At 38.4% G+C, this 21,665-nt stretch overlaps 1 protein-coding gene and 1 pseudogene across 9 annotated transcripts in view; one reads left to right on the plus strand and one right to left on the minus strand.

Moving 5' to 3' along the window:
- Positions 1-21,665, plus strand: part of Syne2 (spectrin repeat containing nuclear envelope protein 2) — a 321,684-nt gene that overhangs the window by 46,228 nt on the left and 253,791 nt on the right. For all 9 annotated transcript variants that reach the window (XM_078050038.1, XM_078050030.1, XM_078050033.1 and 6 more), the window contains exon 2: positions 5,455-5,586. In XM_078050038.1, the coding sequence (XP_077906164.1) occupies positions 5,508-5,586 (79 nt within the window). In that variant the 5' untranslated portion in view covers positions 5,455-5,507. The remainder of the gene's footprint in view (positions 1-5,454; positions 5,587-21,665) is intronic.
- LOC101958567 (leptin receptor gene-related protein pseudogene) lies at positions 8,146-9,191 on the minus strand (annotated as a pseudogene).

Below are 21,665 nucleotides of genomic sequence, written 5' to 3' on the forward strand. Positions count from 1 at the left end.
GATAAATAACATAAAAAGTTAATGGGGAAAAAAATGAAGAAACTTACTACTAGTGTCTTACCAACTTTCTGCTGTGGGGTTGTAAGCAGATCAAAGTTAATAACTGTCATTTGCTATGAATGACTTTGTTACTTAGCTGATCAAGGGGAGATTCTTTAACAATTCCTTGAAGGACCTTGTGATGCAGCTGAAGAATAGAAAAAAGAATAAGGGAGGTGCCCCAGGAAAAATGCTGGAATTCAAATCACTGTTAAAGAAAAAAGTGAATGTACATAACTACATCCTGCCACTGTGTTCCTTCTGATCAACCTTTAAAGATAGGGTAGCTACCTATTTCTCACTATTGACACAATGACTTTTCACTTGCTGTTAGACTGGCAGGGATTGTTAGCAAACTATCTAATAATGAGAATATGAAAGACCCATTGAGTTACCAAAAAGTTTGGGGAGTAGTTTTTAGATTTTTTTTTTTTTGGCAAGTGGGGGCGGATACCAGGGATTGAACTCAGAGGCACTCGGCCACTGAGCCACATCCCCAGCCAAATTTTTAACAAACTCAGAGGCTTTTTCTAATACTTGTTCCTGGCTTTTTTCTCATTATGAAGATATAAATATGCAGGTTCTATAATATATGGTTTGAAAAACTGACCCTGAATTACATAATACCTTATTCCCTATTTCAATAAAAAGAAAAAAAAAGAAATTTTATTGCAGTAGACATGGGTATTTATCATTTTAAAAATATGAAGATCAGCAAAAAGTAGAAAATAAAAATCACCCATAATGGCACTCATTGGAAATAACCTCCATTCAGATTTCTTTGAAAGCATTCCATTCATAATAATCCAAAGTAAATGCCAAGATTCTTTTAAAAAGGGAAATTCACCAGTGTTTTGAGGTTTTGTAGATACCACAGGCATATTAAGATATATTGCATAAGCAAACCACGATTGTTTCAAAATAGCATGTGTATTAATGTACATGAATTTTTAAAACACAATTCCCCATCACTTTATTTGATCTTAGAAGCTTTAATGCCAATACATTTATTCTTTACCCAACCTTTCCTTATGTTCCTGAAGAAGGTCCATTATTCACTTTTAAGAATAGCCTCATTTATTTTAATTCTAAACACTGATTTCTTACATAATTGTGGCGACGTTTCAGTGGAGGCCAGCAGTCTGAGATCCACCTGAGGATGCAGCCCTGGGCTCCCCTCTGGAGTCAGAACTCAGGGATGACTCAGTCCTGGGGAGTCTGGCTGACAGAGACCCTGTGACTCTGAGCCCAAACCTCACCCCTTTTTGCCTTCCCTTTTTAGCCTTTCTAGCTTCTCAATGTAAAGCCGAGAAATCTCCCCAGACTTATCTTCTCTACCCTGTTCCAGTTTTTGATGGGCCTTGTTTGATAAGTTAATTCCTCTGTGGAAATGTCAACTCTTTCTCTCTGTCATCAAATAAAATTGCATTGGGAATATCATAAAAAAAGATCTTTCATCAAATCCTCATCACCACTATAGCATGTTTTGGTAAATAATTAGACAGTATCTGGGCCAATGACACTTGTCATTGGTCCAGTACTCAAAAGTTGGGTTTTACTTTTAATGGATGTTTTTAGAAGTGCTAAGAAGTTCTTCAGGGTATAAAAATTATTATATTTTATTGACATGTTTGCTAAAAACATTTTTACAGTAAAAATCAAACTGAGACATCTAGTTATCTTAAAGTCTGTTTTTTTATTTTTGCCATTTTTACCAAATTTTTCCTACAGCTTTAACATACAATACAGTAAATTCCATACATCTGTCTAGATGGGAATATTTCTTAATTTGGTTATTAGCTTGTTATTAACATATTATTTATTCTTTTGTTTTTATTTGTAATATAAATAGGAAATACTTTCATAAATAAGAAATGTTTTCTTATAAATAAGAAAATATGTATTATTTCCCCTATATTTGGTACTTTATATTTGATTAGTAGTGGCAGTAAGTGGTTTTCAGAGAAACTCTTACCAAGTCCAAGGTATCATCCAAATAATGCCAACAGTGATGAGATTTTTTAGAGTGACATGCTGTTTTAATATGTATAACTCCTGTCCTAGTTCATTTAGGCTGCTCTTAATATTTGCCTAGTGTGTGTGAGGCCCAGAGTTCAATCCCTATTACTGTAAAAATTAAAAAACAAAACAAAACAACAGAACTGTATTTCTCATGGTTTTATAGGCTTGGAAGTTTAAGATCAAGTTGGCAGCAGAGACAGGGTCTAGTGAGGACCCACTTCCACATAGATAGCCAACTTCTTACTGTAACCTGGCATGGTGGAAGTAGATACAGGTCTCTCTCCACCCTTTTTAAAACTAAAGGCACTGATCCCATTCATAGGGCTCCTGCCTCATGACGTCATCTCTCAAAGGCCCCACCACCTAATACCTGGGGGTGAGAATTTCAATTGGAATCTTGAGGGAATACAAATTCTGTCCATTGCAGCTGCCTAACTATCTCTACCTTCAAGTGATGGAGCAGGCATACCTTCTTGGTCACAAAGAATCCCCTACACTCCTCTCTTAGAGAATTGTGCTTCATATTGTATTTAGTTGTTATTCTCAGATTGGATTCTTTGAGATCAGCTTCTAGTACATAGCAATGTTTGTTGAGTAAGTGAATAAAAGAACAACTGAGTGTGGTAGTGCATGCTTGCAATCCCAGTGACTTGGATGGATGAGGCAGGGGGATTTCTAGTTCAATGCTAGCCTGGACAACTTAGAGACCTTGTCTCAAAATAAAGACAAAAAAAGCTGGGCATGTAGTTCAATGCACAGTGCTCCTGGGTTCAGTCCCTAGTACTATTAAGAAAAAAAAAAAAGGAATAAATGACACATGGCAAACTTCTAGCTATCTGTGGGAGTATGGTCATGTATTGATTTAGAGTATAAACTTGGAAGCCCAGACCACCTAGATTCAAATCTTGGCTCTATCGTTTATTAGCTGTGTGTCCTTAGACAACTGCATATCATATTTGTGCATCTTAGTTGTCTTTTTGGTGGAGGGTTACTGGAGATTGAACTCAGGGGCACTTAACCACTGAGCCACATCCCCAGCCCTTTGTATTTTATTTAGAGGCAGGGTCTTCCTGATTTACTTGGGGCCTTGCTAAGTTGCTGAGGCTGGCTTAGAACTTGCAATCCTCCTGCCGCAGTCTCCTGAGCTGCTGGGATTACAGGTATGTGCTACCATGCCCAGCTTCTTGGTTGTCTTCTCAAATGTGGGGATAATTGCAGTACCGAGCTCAGACAGTTCTTATAAAGGGTGGTATATGCAAAGTGCATTGAACAGTGCCTATATATAGTGAGTGCTGCATAAGATGGCTGCTACTATTGTTATTATCCCCCCCTCCCCTTTAAAAATAGCCCTGGATAAAACAATAGCTATCCTTAGGAAATTCATTCTGGATTCAGTTTTTCTTCTGTGAAAATGAAGTAGTACTTTGTCTCCACTTTGGGTTTAGGAGCTGGAGGATGTGGAAAGGGATAGTGAATGTCCTCAGTATATCACAAGGCTGAGGACCTCTGTCTTTCTTTGTCACCAGGCTACAGCTAGATATAATCAGGCCCTTGGGAACTAATAAGTTAATCTTTTTAGTTAGAATGAATCAACTCAGTAGAGCCACTCTGTTAAGTCTGTCTGGTTCTGATGCATCTTAATTCAGAGGGTAAGCAACTGAATTATTGATAAAGTTTATTTGGTAGATAAAATCTTTAATAATAGTGATCTACAGGAAAGATAATAGAAGGAGTGGTTTTGATAATAAACATTGGGGAGGAAGAAATGGAAAGAGTTTTGAACTGTTTAATGATTTTTATCCTCTTCATATTTAAAAATAGTCTGTTTAACATTTAATATGACTGATTGTATCTAGCTGTTGGCCTCAGATTTATTTTTTGACTTTCCTTTCAGCATTTTATTATGATAAATTTCTAGTTATAGCAGAGTTAGGGTATTTTACAGTACATGTTCACATATTCAACACTGTTTCCCCACCTCTGTTCCACCTTCACCTCCTCTATCCCCATCCTGCAGCTAGAGATTGAACCAAGGGCCTCTAACATGCTAGGTAAGTGCTCTACCCTGAGCCACACCCGACACACAGATTCTAACATTAACTTCATCCAGTACTTGCTTGGTTACAAAGCTGTACTTCCATCTTACTTTATTGATTGATCGATTGTGGAACTGGAAATCAAACATAGGACTGGGCACATCATAGACAAGTACTGAACCACTGAGCTACATCCTAAACCCTGGGCATACATTTTATATATTTGATTAATTTTATTCTAAGTTTTTTTGTTGTTGTTGTTTTGTTTTTAGTTGTAGTTGGGCACAATACCTTTAATTTATTTTTATGTGGTGCTGAGGATCCAGCCCAGGGACTCGCACATGCTAGGCGAGTGTTCTACCGCTGAGCCACAACCCCAGCCCAGATTAATTTTATTCTTTAATTTAAAAGTTTTTTTTAGTTGTAGATGGACACAGTAACTTTATTTTATTTATTTATTTTTATGTGGTGCTGAAGATCGAACCTGGTGTCTCACACATACTAGATAAGCGCTCCACTACTGAGCCAGAACCCCAGCCCCTGTTTAGGTTTATTCTATTATTTAATTATCCTCTTGAGTGAAGTCAATATTTTATTCTCAGTCCCCAGAAATTAGTAGACACACACATACACACATCCATTGCTTTTTTAGAGTTGTGATGTAAGGAGTTTATTCGAATAATTAAGATTCAAGGTGAAGAGCAGGGTGTAACTCAGAGATAGAGCACCTGCTTCTTCTGCATGAAGCCTTGGAGTCAATCCCCAGCACCACAAAACAAAATACCTAAGTAAGTAAGTAAGTAAGATTCAAGAGACTCAAGAGGCAAGGGAGAAATGTGTAGGTGGAAAAATAAGTACTTGGGAAAATAATATAATAGATAGATGTAAGTTAATGCAGTCTCAGCTCTTGTTGCCAGTGAATGGCAACATTTATGGATCAGAAAAGGAACTAAATTAAATAAAATGTTTTGAAGAAAATTCTCGGTGGTTGAAGGTTAACAACACACAGGCTAATGCCTAAGATACAGTTTATGTCCACTTTGTTTCCTCTAGAAAGTTACTGAATTTCAGTTTCCTTTTCATGGCTGGTATGGAATCCACAATACTAGTTCTTTTGGAGTTCTGCCAGCAATTCCAAAGCGCTTGAATAGGTCACAGGGCAAAATCTTGATTGTGATTCAAAGAGAAGGCGTAGGTTACTTTGTTCCCCATGAACTGCGGAAACACTCCCAGAAACCTGCGTGCACTTCTTTTGGAGGGCAGTGTTTGCTTGTTGCTGTTTTCTTGTCAGGGTACATTTATCAGAAATACAGAGCTTCGGAGTCCCTAATGAACATTTCTCCCTTTTCACTTTCAGTTCACTTCTGTAACTGAGATGGACATGAGATAATCTCCATCGAGTCAAAAAAAATGGCATCTAGTCCTGACCTTCCCCACAGAGATCAACAGGCTGCCTTGGGCATTGACCATCTCCAGGTGTCACTGCAAGGTAATGAAGATCCCATGGGGTAACACCCACAGACCCTGTGGAAAACTAACCCTCCCTTCTTCACAAATCCTACTGCTTTCTCTCTCTCTCATGTTTTTTTAAAAGATCTATCTGTATTTTTCCAACTGTAGAACTCTTTCAGTCTGTAGCACTTAAATGTCTTTATTCCTGTCTGGCTCTCTGGGAATTTGATATCTCTGATTTCTTACTCTGAAAGTATGCATTTTATTTGCATTAACAATTGGTTAGCCATAGTTTGCTTGGCATTATTTTGTACTTTTTGCACAGCCTCTTTTAAATGCAAATCCTTATTTTTGCCTATTCTGCCTCAAAGCACCACCACCAAAAAAAAAAAAAAAAAAAAGAAAGGACTATTAGAATGTTATATGGGAAGGATCTGTCAATCATGTGAATTCTGTATGTGCATCTCAAAGTACTACTTTTTTTTTTTAAGTGCTTTTTATGGAGTTTGATAATTTGAAAATTCCTTAGCCACTAGACTTTATGTTGTTGATAAAACAAATATTGGAATTGTAGAGTTAGTTAGTATAGAAGAACTAAGGCTATTGAAAAAAATTTATATTTATAAAACTATATATTTTAAAGTAATATTAAGATTATGGATAGTACTATACAAATATTTAAGACAATACTTAAAAGTCATAGTTTTTTTTAGTCATTTATGATAAGGATTCTAAGATGCTTTTCTAATATTTTCTTGATTAAAAATGTCTTTTGATTGATTAGCTTCTTGTCCTTGAGGTTAAGATGGAAATCTATTAATGGAATAGGTTATATCTATATCAGTCTTTTAAAAGTTAATACTATGATTTTGGGGGCTGGGGATATAGCTTAATGGGTAGAGTGTTTGCCTAGCATGCATAGAGCCCTGGGTTCAATCCCCAGCACCACCACCAAAAAAAAAAAAAAAGTAAATACTGTGATTTGTATAGAGTAAGAAACATTTAAGTTGTTGGGAGGTAGAATTTAAAATTTTTCTTTTTTCTTTTTTTGGTAATGGGGATTGAACCCAGTGACACTTAACCGCTGAACCACATCCTCAGATCTTTTTTGTATTTTATTTAGAGACAGGGTCTTACTGAGTTTCTTAGGGCCGCTAAGTTGCTGAGGTTGGCTTTGAACTCGAGATCCTCCTGCTTCAGCCTCTAGGATTATAGGTGTGTGCCACCATGCCTGACCTCCCAAATCTTTAATTTTTATAATACCTCATAATATTCAGAAGTAGTTGGAATCAAATTTTCATTTAAATGAAAAAAATAGTGTTCTTGCTTTTTTTTTTTTGTAGTGTTTTGGCTAAAATAAACAGCTAGATTTAATTTCTAGTGGTGGCTCTGCTGCTTATTGGTTCTTTGAATTTAGACAGGAGACTTCTTTTTTTGAACCTCAGTTTCCTCATTTGCATAATATGGATGATCATGCCTTCATTTCAGTTTTCCCAAAGAGAAAGAGACACAAAGGACACAGCACAGTGCTTGGCACAGAATAAGGACTCCATAAATGTATTGTCATTTCTTTTTCTTTCTTTTTTTTTTTGTGTTAAAAGTGAAATTTATTATAATATAAAGTGCAAGTGTCATGATTAAAAATGTCAGTTAAAATTACAAAGTATTTAAATAATCTTCCCAATGTAAATATTGCAAATGACTACTTCAATAATTCTATGTATTCACAGAATATTGAAAACATGAAATCATGTACAAGGCCAAAAAAACAACATTACTCATTATTCTTTTAGATATCACTTTTCTCTTCTGGTTCCAATGTCACACCAACAAACAAAGGGTGTGCTAATTACTAAGATCACAAGCCTCAAGGTGGAAGTGCTTTGTACACATGTCAACTGCCATATTAATGTTTTAAAACCATCGGTTTTTCTTCTTATCAAGTGGTTCTATTTCCTATATTTTCTTTTCTCAGTGGGTTTGTGGAAAAAAAGATGAGCTAGTAAAACTATGATTATAAGATACAACATGACATGTATTTCCCATGATTTATTTAAAGGTGGCATAAAGTTTTGAATGAAATACCATTAAGTACATCAACATGTAAATAAACTCCAGCAGTTCACTTTTGGCTTGCTCACTTGGCTCCAGTATTTCTTGAGAAAGGAGAAGGGCAGAGCCATCAAGAAGAAAGGGCAAATCAGAACTGCTGAGGAGTTGGGATAAGGTAGCATTAGGAAGGGGTTAGGAAGAAGTGCAAGACTAATAAGGGAAATTTAAAAGTGATGCCTGTCTCTTCTTCTCTCCTCATAATTAAAGCAGGCACTGGTTCCAGCCTAGCCTTCCTCTCCTGCATACCAGTGGGGCTTGGGTTATTTTTTGCTCTTGCACTGTGAAAAAGGCACCGCCTTTCAGATGATGGACATATCTGCTTCCCACTGAAAACACTTTCCACAAATTTGGGAAATAGCCCATATATTACAGTTTGGAACAGTTCACAAACACCAAAGAGAGTCTGAACCCTTCCTCAACATAAGGATATTTTTTTCCCTCAAATGAGCAGAACTCCCAAAGAGGGTAAGTGATGGATCCAAGGGGAAGACAAGGAAGCTAGGTATGATGTTTATAACAAAGTTTCTCAAACTCTAATGTGAATATGATTCACTCATCAAAATGCACTGGGTCTGGGTGGTGGGCAGAGGAGCTTCAGATTTTATATTTCCAATAAGCTAGGAGATGCTAGTGCTCTTGGTCTGTGGACCACATTCTGAGAAGCAAGGGTCTGCAACACAGAGGGAGCCAAGTTTTTCTGAGCTATAAAAGACCTGCTTCAATGTCTTCACCTATCTAAGCATACCTCCACACAAAAGGTTTAGGTGGCCTGTACAAATGAGCAGCTGTTTGACTATGTGAACAGCCAAACAAATAACATAGTTCAACTTCAGTAAAAATAGTGGTCCACTGTCTAGGAATAAAACTAATCTTTTACTTAGGAAGTCTTCCTTAGAGTGATCATGATATAAAGGTATAAAAAAAACAGCATATTAAATCCCATAGTAAAATGCCATGGGTACATATACATACAGTACAAATCTTAAGAAATACAGGGTTCTCTATCAAAATAAAGTGCTACCATGGCTCCCAGCTAAAATCATCTCCTCTTCCAAATACCAGGAAAAAAACCTTGAATTGTAAGAAAAATGACAGTGTTGCCTCCCAGTACAAGGCTCCCCATTTGATCCTGGCCACATGTGCAAGAATAACAGGAAATCCAAAGGCAGAAACAACAATTCCAGTAGTGAAGAAATATGCACTGCTGGTTGTGTTACAGTCATATGTGACTCTTTTGGAGATGAAATGGGGAATAGGGGAGATGGTGTGAAAAAACAGGACAAAAAAGGGCGAGTTTATACCATAATCCTCCAAGGCACATCCCAGCTCAAGAAATGTCAGTCCAATAGCCCCAGTGAAGCATAATGCCACAAGAGCTTTAACACCCGCCGTGTCTCCCGAGCTAGCATTATTTCTTTTTATATATTTATGGCCACAGATCTTTGTGTTAAAATCTTTGTCCAGGAACACCCAGCTAGAGCAGAAACCTCCTGGTATATAGGAAAAATTTGTAAACCAGGAGTTTTGGTATTACTGTTTGTTGTTGTTGTTGTTGTTGTTGTGTTGTTTTGAAACGTCTCTTCAATGTCTTCCCAACACTCACAGGATGGGTTTAGACTTCTTGGTGTAGGCACAGGTCCTCTCTGATCTGGTGCTTGCCTTTCTCTCTGCTGTCGTCTCCCACCACACCTCTGTAGGCACACTGTGTTTTAGCCCCCACATTTTTCCAACGGGCATAATCTCCCTTGCCCAAGAGTGAGTGTGTTTGCTCAGGTTGTTCTCTTGTAGCCCTGACTTCTTCTGTAACAATGGAGTCCAACTCATCCATCCCAGGGTCAGCCAGCCTCAGCCTCCTCAGCCTGAGCTCTTCTCTGTGAGGCTGAAGTATGTGTTCCCTCTGTTTTCTTATGTCTGTTTCAACATTCATAGTATTATAATTACTGTATTTAATAATACTTTGTTCCCCACTACAGAGTGAGCCTCCCATAGCATGTTCTAGCTTACTAGCACTTTTGCATTATCTCATGGGATCTACTTTATCTCACTTGATCTTTACAACCATATGATAAGGTAGATCTTTATATGTTTGGTGAACAGAGATGCTGTGGCTCAGGACATCTGGATAATCTTCCCAGAGTCACACAGCTGATGAGCAACTAGGTTTTGACTTGGAGTATAGTTTTCTTTTCACTGTATAGCACTCCCTCTGACACACTTCAAAGAACAATTTGGTAGGCATAATTTCCCTTCCACCTTTCTCTGAGAGTCTATTAGGTCTCAGCCTTACTCTCTTCTGTCTAGAGCAAACTTAAATCTAGAATGTGGATGGACATCTTCAGCTCACCTTAGTGATCTCAGGATTATAAATTGCTCAAAATAATTAGCAAATTACTAGAAATATAACGTGCTTTGGATTATAACTAGGTCATACAATCTGCTTTACAATAGAAGACTAGTATGAGCTATTTAGCAAGGAAAATGTCATATCTAGGAACTAGCCAGTCTGAGTAATTTACTTACATGATGTATTTCAAGGATCATAGTGCCTGATGCATCATCCATGGGGAAGAAGTGGGAAGCCAGTACTACATGTCATTTACTGATCCTTGGGGTAATTTGAGAATGGAGACTTTGTGTAATTTGAGAGGTTCAAGATCAATGCTCATAAGAAAGTTTTTCCCCCATTTTCATTTCAGAACATTTTTTTGGTTTTGTTTTAAGAGGCAGATAGAGGTAGTATGATGGTCTAATTAAGTTATAAAGCCTACTTTATTTGAGCAAAACTTCATCTGAGGTGAGGGAATTGTGGCCACACCTTGGCTCGAAATAATGCACTCAAAAAAAAAAAAAATTAAAATGCCTGAATTGAAATGTGGTGATTCATCATTGATAAGCTGTGAGAACAGGTATCCCATGTGTGCAGGGACTGAAGGCCGGCAGGCCTGAAAACCAGGGGTGCTTTGTCAGTAATCGATTTCCTCCTTTTTCTTCATTTTTGTATTGTCTTTGAGAAAATATTTGTATAAAGGGATTTGGAGGTACTTTTTGAGGGCGATATTTAGGTTCTTTGGTCTAGCAGGGGGAATGTTTGAGTGGTTGGGAAGAAAAGGGAATTGTATTTATGCTTTTGAGTGCGTTGATGTAAGAATTGAATTTTAGTTCAGGGCATTTTGTCTTAATCTAAAGGATCCACATTTTAAACAAATTTAAAGTATGGAAATTTAGACTATTCAAAGGCATTCATTATAATCTGGGTGAGTGGTGCATGCCTGTAATCCCAGCGGTTTGGGAGGCTGAGGCAGGAGGATTGTGAGTTCAGAAGCTAGCCATAGGGAGCTGGGGTTATAGCTTATAGTTGGAGGGAGCACTTGCCTAGCATGTGTGAAGCCCTGGGTCCTATCCTCAGCACCATACATAAATACATACATACATACATAAACCAAAGGTATAAAAAAATCCAACAACATTATTTAAAAAAAAACAAAAACAAAACGCCAGCCTTAGTAACTTAGTAAGGCCCTAAGTAACTCAGCAAGACCCAGTCTCTAAATAAAATATAAAAAAGGGCTGGGGGTGCTGGGATTGTGGCTCATTGGTAGAGCACTTGTCTAGCATGTGTGAGGCACTGGGTTCGAACCCCAGCACCACATAAAAAAAAGCTACATAAACAAAGGTATGGTGAACATCTACAACTAAAAATATTAAAAAAAAAAAAAAGGGCCTGGGGTGTTTCCCAGTGGTTAAGGGCCCCCAGGTTTAATCCCTGGTACTCCCCTTCCCCACCAAAATGCATTCATTATAGAATCTTTAAATTTTTCCATTTGGATTTGTCCCTTGAAAAAGTAGTGTTTCTTTCCCCCTCTTTTAAAAAATATTTTTTTAGTTGTAGATTGTCACGATGTCTTTATTTTTATGTAGTGCTGAAGATTGAACCTAGGGCCTCACAAGTGCGAGGAAAGCGCTCTACCACTAAGCTACAGCCCCAGCCCTATTTCTTTCCCTTTTATCCTATGGAAATAATTACTGCATATTTTGTCTGAAACAACATTTTATGGTCATAAAAGGAAATAATTTATGTAACACAGCAAATTATTTTGTTTTTAAAAATGATATAGGTAATGCCTTAGAAAATCAGCATCTAGCTGCAGAATGTTATCCTGAATTAGACAATGAGTTAGGAAGGAGTGTATTCTATTACCTTTACCACCACACAAGAAGTTACCTTTCTTGCAATCCTGCCAAGAGGCTGGTGAATGGTTAACCATCTGCATGGATCTGTATAGAAACATGTTCAGCCCAGTTACTGTGTCATTTCAAATAATGTACATATCTCATATTCAGTGCTGCTGTCACTTAGATGATGTATTGTAAAACATTGAAAAACCCTCTGTGTCTTGTGGGTGCATATCATAGCGTGATAGGGCTCCACAGTGAAATGTGAGTCTCTATAGTTAGGTTATTATCCATTTAAATATATTCATTATTTACTGAGTATTCATCTGAAGGGAGGCTTTCACTTTATTTCTTATTTGGAATAACATTAAAAATTATCTATCTGGGAAAAAATTATCTAGCTAGATGTAGTGGTGCATGCCTGTAGTCCCATTGCTTTGGCAGGCTGAGGCAGGAGGATCACAAGTTCTAAGCCAGCCTCAGCAACTTAGCAAGACCATAGGCAACTAAGCAAGACTCTGTCTCACAATAAAAAATAAAAAGTATTGGGGATGTGGCCCAGTGGTTAAGCGTTCTTGGATTCAATCCCCAGTACCAAAAAAAAAAAAACAAAAACAAACAAAAAACACCCCAGAAAAAAAATTATCCAGGTTAAGGATACATAATTAAAATTAGATAGGAGGAATAAATGTCAAGAGACTGATTGTACAGCAAGGTGACTATAGTTAATGATGATATGTTGTATTCTTAAAAAATGTAAACAGAGTGGATGCTATACGCTCACAAAAATGTAACTGTATGAGGTTTTGCATCTGTTAATTATCATATTTAACCATTCTATAATGTACGTGCACACAGCTTGGTGTAGTGATGCATGATTGTAATCCCAGCAGCTAAGGAGGCTGAGGAGAATTGCAAATTCAAAGCCAGCCTCAGCAATTTAGTAAGACCCTGTCTCCCCCCACTTCAATTTTTTTAAATAAATAAATAAATAGGGCTGGGGATGTGGCTCAGTGGTTAAGCGCCCCTGGGTTCAATCCCTGGTATTCCCTCTCCCAAAAAAAAATCAAATCATATTGTACATGATAAAAACACACAGTGATATCTGTCAATTAAAAATATTCTACTCTTGGAGTAAAAAACATTATCCAGATTTAGTAGGTTAGGTTGGAAGCATCATAATAAGACATAATGTTTAATTTACCATGACTTACAAAATGCTGAAGGCCAACTATGTGCAGGGCGTTGAGTGATAAGGATACAAAGGAAACTAGATCAAGCACTTTTAAAAAGCAAGTTTTCCTTTGCCTGTGGATGCCGTGTGGAAGTGCCAAGGATGCAGATCCGATCACTTTACATTTTGGTTATCTATCGTAGAAATCCAACCAAAGTATGGCTAGCATTGTTGTCTGGGTTATCTTTTCATGTTTCAATTTTAGGGAGGTAAAGAATAAAAATTGAATTCATATCACATTATTTGGAAGATGAGTGATGTATTCCAATCATTGTTTAAAAAAAAAACCCAAAATTTGGTCAAGGCTTCCCTGGGGTTTGTTGTCTTCTGACTTAGCTCCATGTAATTGCTGCTTTTCCTGGGGTTTCCTTTTGTTTTTGAATATCACTTACTTCAATAGTCCTGAATTCCTCCATGTGCACATTTGGTGCCCTGAGTATAATACTGCCATATCTTTTATGGCCAGTGAAATTTCTGAATAGTTTAGGCCTTCAGTAAACAATTGCATAATGAATAATGAAACGGCCATTCCAGTATAAAACACGAAGTCCTGTAAATTATCCTGAATTAAAAGAATCATTCAATGTTCAGAAAAATTGGCAGGTCAGGATGGAAACACAGATTTCTTTAGACATGAGTCAGTGAGGTATTGGTATGTTTAGTATCATGTTTCTAAGACAAAGTCTGTTCTACCTGTGGCTGTGAATGAATCCCTGTGAGGAACTGGATTAATAAAAAAATCTTCCGAGTGGAATTTTTATCCCTTTGCAAGAAAATTTCTAAGTGAGATTTTGATGGAAATGATGCATGAGGGGTAAGAAAGAGACGTGTATTAACAGTTAATAAATTATTTTGGTTCCCTAACCAGTTTAGCCTGCTCAATTATTATGAGTAAAAGCAAATCACGCCTGGGGTCTGTTTTGGCTGGTTGGATGATTATTACACCCAGAGAAAACAATCAAGTTACAGTCCTTCACTGGCTATCAGTGTTGTACCATAATAACACAAAGCTTCCAGGAAGTTCTGATAATCGTAGTAGTTGATATCGTCCTTTGCTGTGTTTTCTTGGAAGATTGTTTGCCTTGGCATTATAAAGCTTTATCATCTTTAAAAAACACCGATTAAGTGAAAATAAAATAAGAGCTCTTGTGGTGTTTGTAGTATATAATAATTTTCAGGAAAAAGATACATATGTATATATTATTATTTTTTCTTAGGTTGCATGTTTGATTTTGGCTTCTGGGAACTTTAGTTCTGTTTCTGCCAGGAGTTTGGAGATAAGATTATATTATTCTGGGTCAGTTACATTTTGAAAACTAGGGCAAGATAAATCCAGGGTCATTTAGAGTCCTGTTAAAGTGGGTTAACAAAGATCTCATTCATTCCTTATAGAAATAAAAAATCCTTTTTAATTAGCCCCATGAGAGATAGAAGATTTTCTGAGCTTTTGTGTATGCATCTGTGTTGGGCAGGGTTGTAATTATTCAGAGTTTGAAGTAGTGTATCAGAAAAAAAAATTAAAGTTCAAAATATCACTTTGAAAATGGGGAACTAAGAAGCTAATGTAGTTTATTAATTTATAAGCATTTGATGGTTTTAGTCTGTGATCTAACATTCTGAAATTTGGAGGGCGTTCTAAGTGTGCCCTTAGATAACTTTTGTGATCTGATTTCAACATCAGCAATTATAATTTCTCTGAATGACTTCCATTTTTTCTAAATCATTCAGGGAAATTTTGATAAAAAGATAACCACATTTGTTGTTTTTAACATATATGAGAGTGAGAGTTTAATACCACCATATATTTGTAGAGTCATGTTAAAGTGGTAGATGAAAGCATATGGATGATTTATAAGAGAAATGGAATATTTTGAAGTTTTTAAATAAGTGTATCTTTGGAGGAGAGGCATTTTATCTTATTTTTATGTGTTTATCTTCCTGGTATTGGTTATTAAACCCAAGGGCATTTTACCTCTGAGCCTCATCCCAGCCTTTTAATTTTAATTTTTTTTTCTTTAATTTTGAGAGAGAATCTCACTAAGTTAAGGGCACCAGCCAGTTGCTGAGGCTGGCCTTGAATTTGTTCCTCCTGTCTCAGCCTTCTGAACCACTGGGATTACAAGTGTGCTCCATTGTGCCCTATAAGAGGTATTACATTTTAATGAATAATCTGATCATTGAGGTTCTGTGATGTATGTTGAATTAGCATGGGAAGAAAATAGCAGAAAAAATACTCACATGTTCTTGCTGTTGGCTTGTGGGGTGAGTAGCCCTCACTAGTCCAATGTTTTTTTTTTTTTTTTTTTCCTTGCCCTTTACTGCACAAGGGCTTACCTATTGCGTCAACAGTGTCATATTACAAGGTAAAAAGTTAATGGATCAAATGCAGAACAAAACAACCCTTTTCAAATTTGAGAATATTTTAAGATATTTCCAAAACATTGGAATTGTTAGCCTTTTCTTCAGTTAAGTAGGATTTTAAATAGTGGGGACAAGTTCTACCCTGTAGCTCTGCTGTCTGCCTCATTCTGTATGTTTTATTGCCCAAACTTCCAAGAGGTCTTTTCTGGGGATGTAGTTTAGTGATAGAGCACTTGCCTAGTATGCATGAGGCCCTGGGTTCAATCCCCAGTACTGCAAAAACAAAACAAAACAAAACAAAACCAAAAACTTCCTGGGGGTTTGATATTTTCATTAAAAAATATTCCAGAAGTACAGGTCAATTCACATTTACCACTTTATTACACCAAATGGTCAATTTTTATGAGTACAGATGAATCTGTCCTTTGATTCATTCTTGCAGCATGTTTCCCAAGACCTACTTTGTGTCATGTACTACTTCAGGTAAGAAAATACTAAGGTGAACAACTCCAGTAAGCTTCACAAACCCTTGGTGCTTATGTTTAACTTAGGAAATTTCTATATATATATATATGTTTTCAAGAAAAATATCGGCATGTGGTAAGTGCTAAATGGAGGATTCAAGTGGGTTTATGTGGGCTGGGGTGGCTCAGTAGAGTGGGTGACTTCTTTAACTGCAGAGGGACAATTTAGGACTGATTGAATAACACTAGGGCTGCTATGCAGAGAGCAGGGTAAGAGCATTCTGGTTTAAGGCAGGAGATCAAGGAAAAACTGAAAGGTAGAGGGAAGCTTGGTGAATTCAACTTGCAAAAGCAGCCTAGTGTGGCTGGATTGTGTTGGCCTGAGCTGGTTTTGAGAAGCAGGCTAGGCGAAGCTGAGCCAAGCAGATTCAACAGCTGTACTGGGAAACCATTGGAAGGCTTCATTTTTATTTTATTTGAAAAAGGGTCTTGCTATGTCACTGGGAGACATGTACTAGGAAACCATTGGAAGGCTTCATTTTTATTTTATTTGAAAAAGGGTCTTGCTATGTCACTGGGAGACATGTACTGGGAAACCATTGGAAGGCTTCATTTTTATTTTATTTGAAAAAGGGTCTTGCTATGTCACTGGGAGACATGTACTGGGAAACCATTGGAAGGCTTCATTTTTATTTTATTTGAAAAAGGGTCTTGCTATGTCACTGGGAGACATGTACTGGGAAACCATTGGAAGGCTTCATTTTTATTTTATTTGAAAAAGGGTCTTGCTATGTCACTGGGAGACATGTACTGGGAAACCATTGGAAGGCTTCATTTTTATTTTATTTGAAAAAGGGTCTTGCTATGTCACCCAGACTGGTCTTAAAACTCCAAAGCTCAAGAGATCCTCCTGCCCCAGCCTCCTGAGTAGCTGGCTCCATAGGTACCTGCCACCATGCCTGCCTAGACGGCTTAAATTAGAGGAGTAATATGATCTGGTTACATGGGAGAATGAGGAAAACAGGAGAGCCAATTAGGATGCTTTTGTGGGAGTTCAGATACGGTACTATGGTAGTTTGGACCAGGGTTATAGCAATGGCATAACCAATCAGGGACTTTTTAAAATATTTGTAAATATTGGGGATGTGTGGGGTGAGCAAAAGACAAATTAGGGAGAATTTCTCTTTTGCCTTGAGCAGTTGAGAAGTTGTTGTAATTTATTATGATGAACAAGACTGGTAGATGAATAAGTTTTGGAGAAATCAAGAGTTTATTTCTGTCACAGTGAGTGTGAGATGCTTCTTTGATATCCAAACGGAGAAGTCAAGTATATGGATGGTTCTAAGTGTCCAGAATAAGGGAGAGGTAGAGATTCAGGAGACCACAGCACATGGCTGCTACTTGGGCATTTATAGCCCTGGACTGACTAGGCGAGATCACCTGTGGGGTGTTTAACAAGAGTGGACCTTTTGAATGTGTTAGTGTTTAAAGGTCGAACAGAAGAGGAGGAGCCAGCAAAGGACACTGAGAAGGAGTACCAGGGACAACAAGGAAAACCAGGTGGGTGTGATGGCGTGTAAATTCTAGATGCCAGGGCTTCAAGAAGGAGGAGTGGCCCACTTGTTGAAACTATAGAGCTCTTGAATAGGTAGATAGGAGAACACTATGTTGGGCCAATCAGGCTTGCCGGTAGCTCTGATGAAGTTAGCTACCTTTGTAAGTGGTGGGAATGGAAGCCTGACTACATTGGGCCTCAGAGAGAATGGATGAGGAAGTAGTAAGTTAAGGTGGTAACTTAATCAACACTTTTAAGCAATTTTTCTGCGAAGGGGAACTGAAATATCAGGCCCAAGATGAAGAGAGATGTAGGATTTTTTAAGGTAAGAGATACCCATTCCATTACTGGTCATGCTTTTTATAAGCATAGGTTAATTTATTCTTAGAGTCCTGTTTCTTTCTTCATTCATTATGCAACAAATATTTTCTAACACCTCTTATATATAAGGCACCATGCTGAGCACACAGGGTGGTACATAGCACATGCTCTTCTAAAACTCACCTTCTGGTTATAGGGATTCACACATACTCATACAGTATCATGTGGTGTGTGCTGCAAGAGAGAGAAGGCTTGCTACTGTGGAAGTATGGAGCAGGGATACCTAACCTAAACTTGGGAGTGTGGGATGGCTTCCCAGAGGAAGCGATTGATTCCCAAGCTTTGACCTAAATGATGTTAACAGACATGCAGAGAGAGGATGACAGGAGTGCTTCAGGCGTGGGATGGGCGGATGCAAGGCCAGAAAGTCAGACTGAACGTGGCATGCTCTAGGAGAGGGATGTTCAGTGGGACTGAGGACCAGAGTGGGAAGGAGAATGTGAAAAAATAAGGCACTAAAGGGCTCTACAAGGACTTGAAACATGCAGGGGTTTGGAAGTTTTTCTAAGACCGAGGAGGAGCAGTTGCATGATTTTGAGTAAAGACATACTTAACGACATTCTGGTTCCAGAAATCCCCCAGGCTGCAGGATTTGTCTCTATGGGAATGAGTGTGGAAGTTGAAAGTCCAGTTTAAGTCTATTATGGGGTCCAGCTGAGAGAAAATGGTGTCCCCAATCTAGAGGTGACAGGTATTCAAGAGGGAATTTTTTGGTTGAGTATGGAGGAATCAGGGAGAGGAAAGTATCAAAAATGATTCGAGTTTATTCTTGGGCAAATGAATGGATGATGGAACCATTCACTGAAAAACAAAAAAAGTGCAGGAGAACAGCTTTGGTGGAGGAGGGAGTTCGTGAGAGATGATGACACTCTGGAAATGCTGAAGGTGAGGTGTCTATGCAATAAGTAAGTGGAGGTGCTCAGAAAACAATCTAATGAAGCTCAGGACAAATAGACACTGGGCTGGAGGTCAAGGTTTGAGAGTCATTAGTATATAAATGGTAATTGATTCCATCCATTGGAGTAGATGGAAATATCTCAAAAAAGAGAAGAAAGATCTAGGAAGAACGTTAGAGATAGGAAAAGCAAGACAAATCTGTGCTAGAACCTGAGAAAGGTGTTCGGAGAAGTCGGAAGAAAACCAGGTAAACGTGGCATCATAACTCCAAAGATGAAGAGTATTTCAAGAAGGAGAGGGTAGGAGATGAGTCAGAGGTTTTAAAATCTCTGATAAGTCTTGAGATGCACCCATTAGGTCCAGCAACGGCCATGTTGTATGAGGCCTACCTGAGAATTCAGGGGAATGACCTGTCAACCCAGCTTATAGTAAGTTGAGAAGCGAGTGATAGGTAAGGAAGTGAAGACAAACTGTATAGACAACTCCTTGTGGACGTTTTGGGTTTGAAGGAGCAGAGAGAAAGAGGGTGATAGCTGGATTGGCCATGGATTTGATATTTCAGCCAATTTTGAATTATAATGAAAAGAACATGAATTTTTGAATTAGATACACCTGGATTTAAAGTTCTTCTGCATGAGATATGAAATCTAGAGCGCATTAGGAGACAGAGCAGGCTTTCAATAAATATTTTTTTTTGTTTAATTTTTTTTAGTTGTTGACCTTTATTTATTTAGTTGAACCTTTATTTTATTTATTTGTACATGGTGCCGAGAATCGAACCCAGTGCCTCATGCATGCCAGGCAAGCGCTCTACCGCTGAGCCACAACCCCAGCCCTCAAAAAATGTTTTACTGTATGGGTGAACAGAAATCCTTCATCTTTGGGGAGCAACAGTTTTCTCACCTATGAAGCGCCCACTTGAGCCAGGCACGGTGACGCACGCCTGTAATCCCAGTGGCTTGGGAAGCTGAAGCAGGAGACACACGTGTTCAAAACCAGCCGCAGTAAAAGTGAGGCACTAAGCAACTCAGTGAGACCCTGTCTCTAAATAAAATACAAAATAGGGCTGGGGATGTGGCTCAGTGGTTCAGTCCCCAAGTTCCATCCCCAGTATCCCCTTGTCCCCCACCCCCCACCATGCCCACTGGAGCCCTTATTGGCAGGCTTTTGTGAAGTGTCATGGTTCCTTCCTCTGAATTCCCACTTCTTCCTGGGCATGTCTTGCTTCAGCAAGCCTGAGCTTGAGTTGTGAGTGTCAACTCTGAGATATTAATCTCATGTATCTCCGTATACCTCTCTTATACAGTACACCATCCTAAGACACTTGGCTAACATCTGAGATGACCTGATCAGTAGCAGTCTCCTCATCAGCTGCAGGTTCCTTGAGAGTGGGGGGGCCATGTCTGACTTTGCCTCTTGTTTTGCCTGGAACACCTCCTACCGTGCTCTTTGAGCTGTATGAAAGTGTCAGGCTCCCTTGTCTTGATTTTTCACAAGGAAAGCATTCACAATTTTATGTGGCAAAGAAGAGAGGAGGCAAAGAGTAACACATATGTATTAAAAGAAATGGAGTCATTTCTTGATTTATTCATTCCTCAGATATTTATTGAGCAACTCAGGTGAGTCAGAAGAGGGAGAGGCAGCACCCTGATTCTAGCCATTTCATCTGTATTCCAGGCTCATTTTCTTGGGCTAGAAATATCAGATTTGCTTAGTCAGAGAGCCAGGAGCTATGTTCCAGGGAGGCTAGAAACAAAAGCCTTAGTGTGAAAATCTCAGGTGTTTATACAAGGGTGTGCCCTGCTCCTGTGGCTGAATTCCACATGCTAAGGCTCAGGAGAAATCACTGTTTGTATGTCATATATTTTCCTAATGAACGAAACACTTATATCTCTTCACTGATTGGGAAAAATAGCAACAAACTCCTGCTCCCTCCTCCCCCAGCCATGTAACACTCATCCAACAAGTATTTTCTGAGCTCATACAGCGTGGAAAGCACTGTGGGAGGTGCTCCAGGCAAAACAAGAAGCAAAGTCAGATATGGCCCCCGCTCGGAGGGAGCCTGCTGCTGATGAGGAGACAGATATGAATCAGATAATCTCAGATATTAGCTAAGTTTTTGGGGAGCAGCTTTATTACAATATAATCTGAGATAAAATGCATGATCTAGAGATTTAGCTCCAATGGAACCGGAGGAACGCTTGCCTAGCATGTGTGAGGCCCTGGGTTGGACCCTGGTACTGCACGCAGAATTTTCACATGCCATACCATTTTATTCACTAATCCAAGTGTCTAATTTAATAGTTTTTAGTATATTCATAGAGTTGTCCAACTATCACCATGCTGGATTTTAGACTATTTTTTCACCTCTAAAACCAAATGCTATAACCTTTAGCTATCAGCACCCCCAGGTCCATTTCTACCACCAGCTAATCTACTTTCCATTTCTATAGGTTTCCCTATTCTGGACATTTTATAAAAATGGAGTCATGTAATATATAGGATTTTGTGACTGGTTTCTTCTACTTAGCAGAATATTTTCAAAGTTTATCCATGTTATAACTTACACTTATGGTGTAGACCAAGTATAGTTGTTGCCAGGAATTGTCAGACTTTTATTCTGTAAAGGGCAGGTAGGAAATACTGGTGTTGAGTCCCACAGGATCTCTGTCTTAATTACTTTGTCATTGTAGATAAACAGAGCTGCAGGCAACAGGTAAACCAATAGTGTGTCTGTGTTCCAATAAAACTTTATTTACAAAAACAGGCAGCAGATCAAATTTGGCTTGTGGGCTGGAGTTTGCTGACCTCAGATCTAAGTCAGTAGAGTACTTAATCCTTCTAACACCTCCATGAAGTAGATATTACTGTCCCCTGAGAAGACTGAGGTGCACAGTCAGTAAGTGGCAGATATGGGATCCAACAAAGGTAGTCTGTCT

The sequence above is a fragment of the Ictidomys tridecemlineatus genome, chromosome 5, assembly GCF_052094955.1.
Source record: "Ictidomys tridecemlineatus isolate mIctTri1 chromosome 5, mIctTri1.hap1, whole genome shotgun sequence".
In the NCBI taxonomy this organism is placed as follows: domain Eukaryota; kingdom Metazoa; phylum Chordata; class Mammalia; order Rodentia; family Sciuridae; genus Ictidomys; species Ictidomys tridecemlineatus.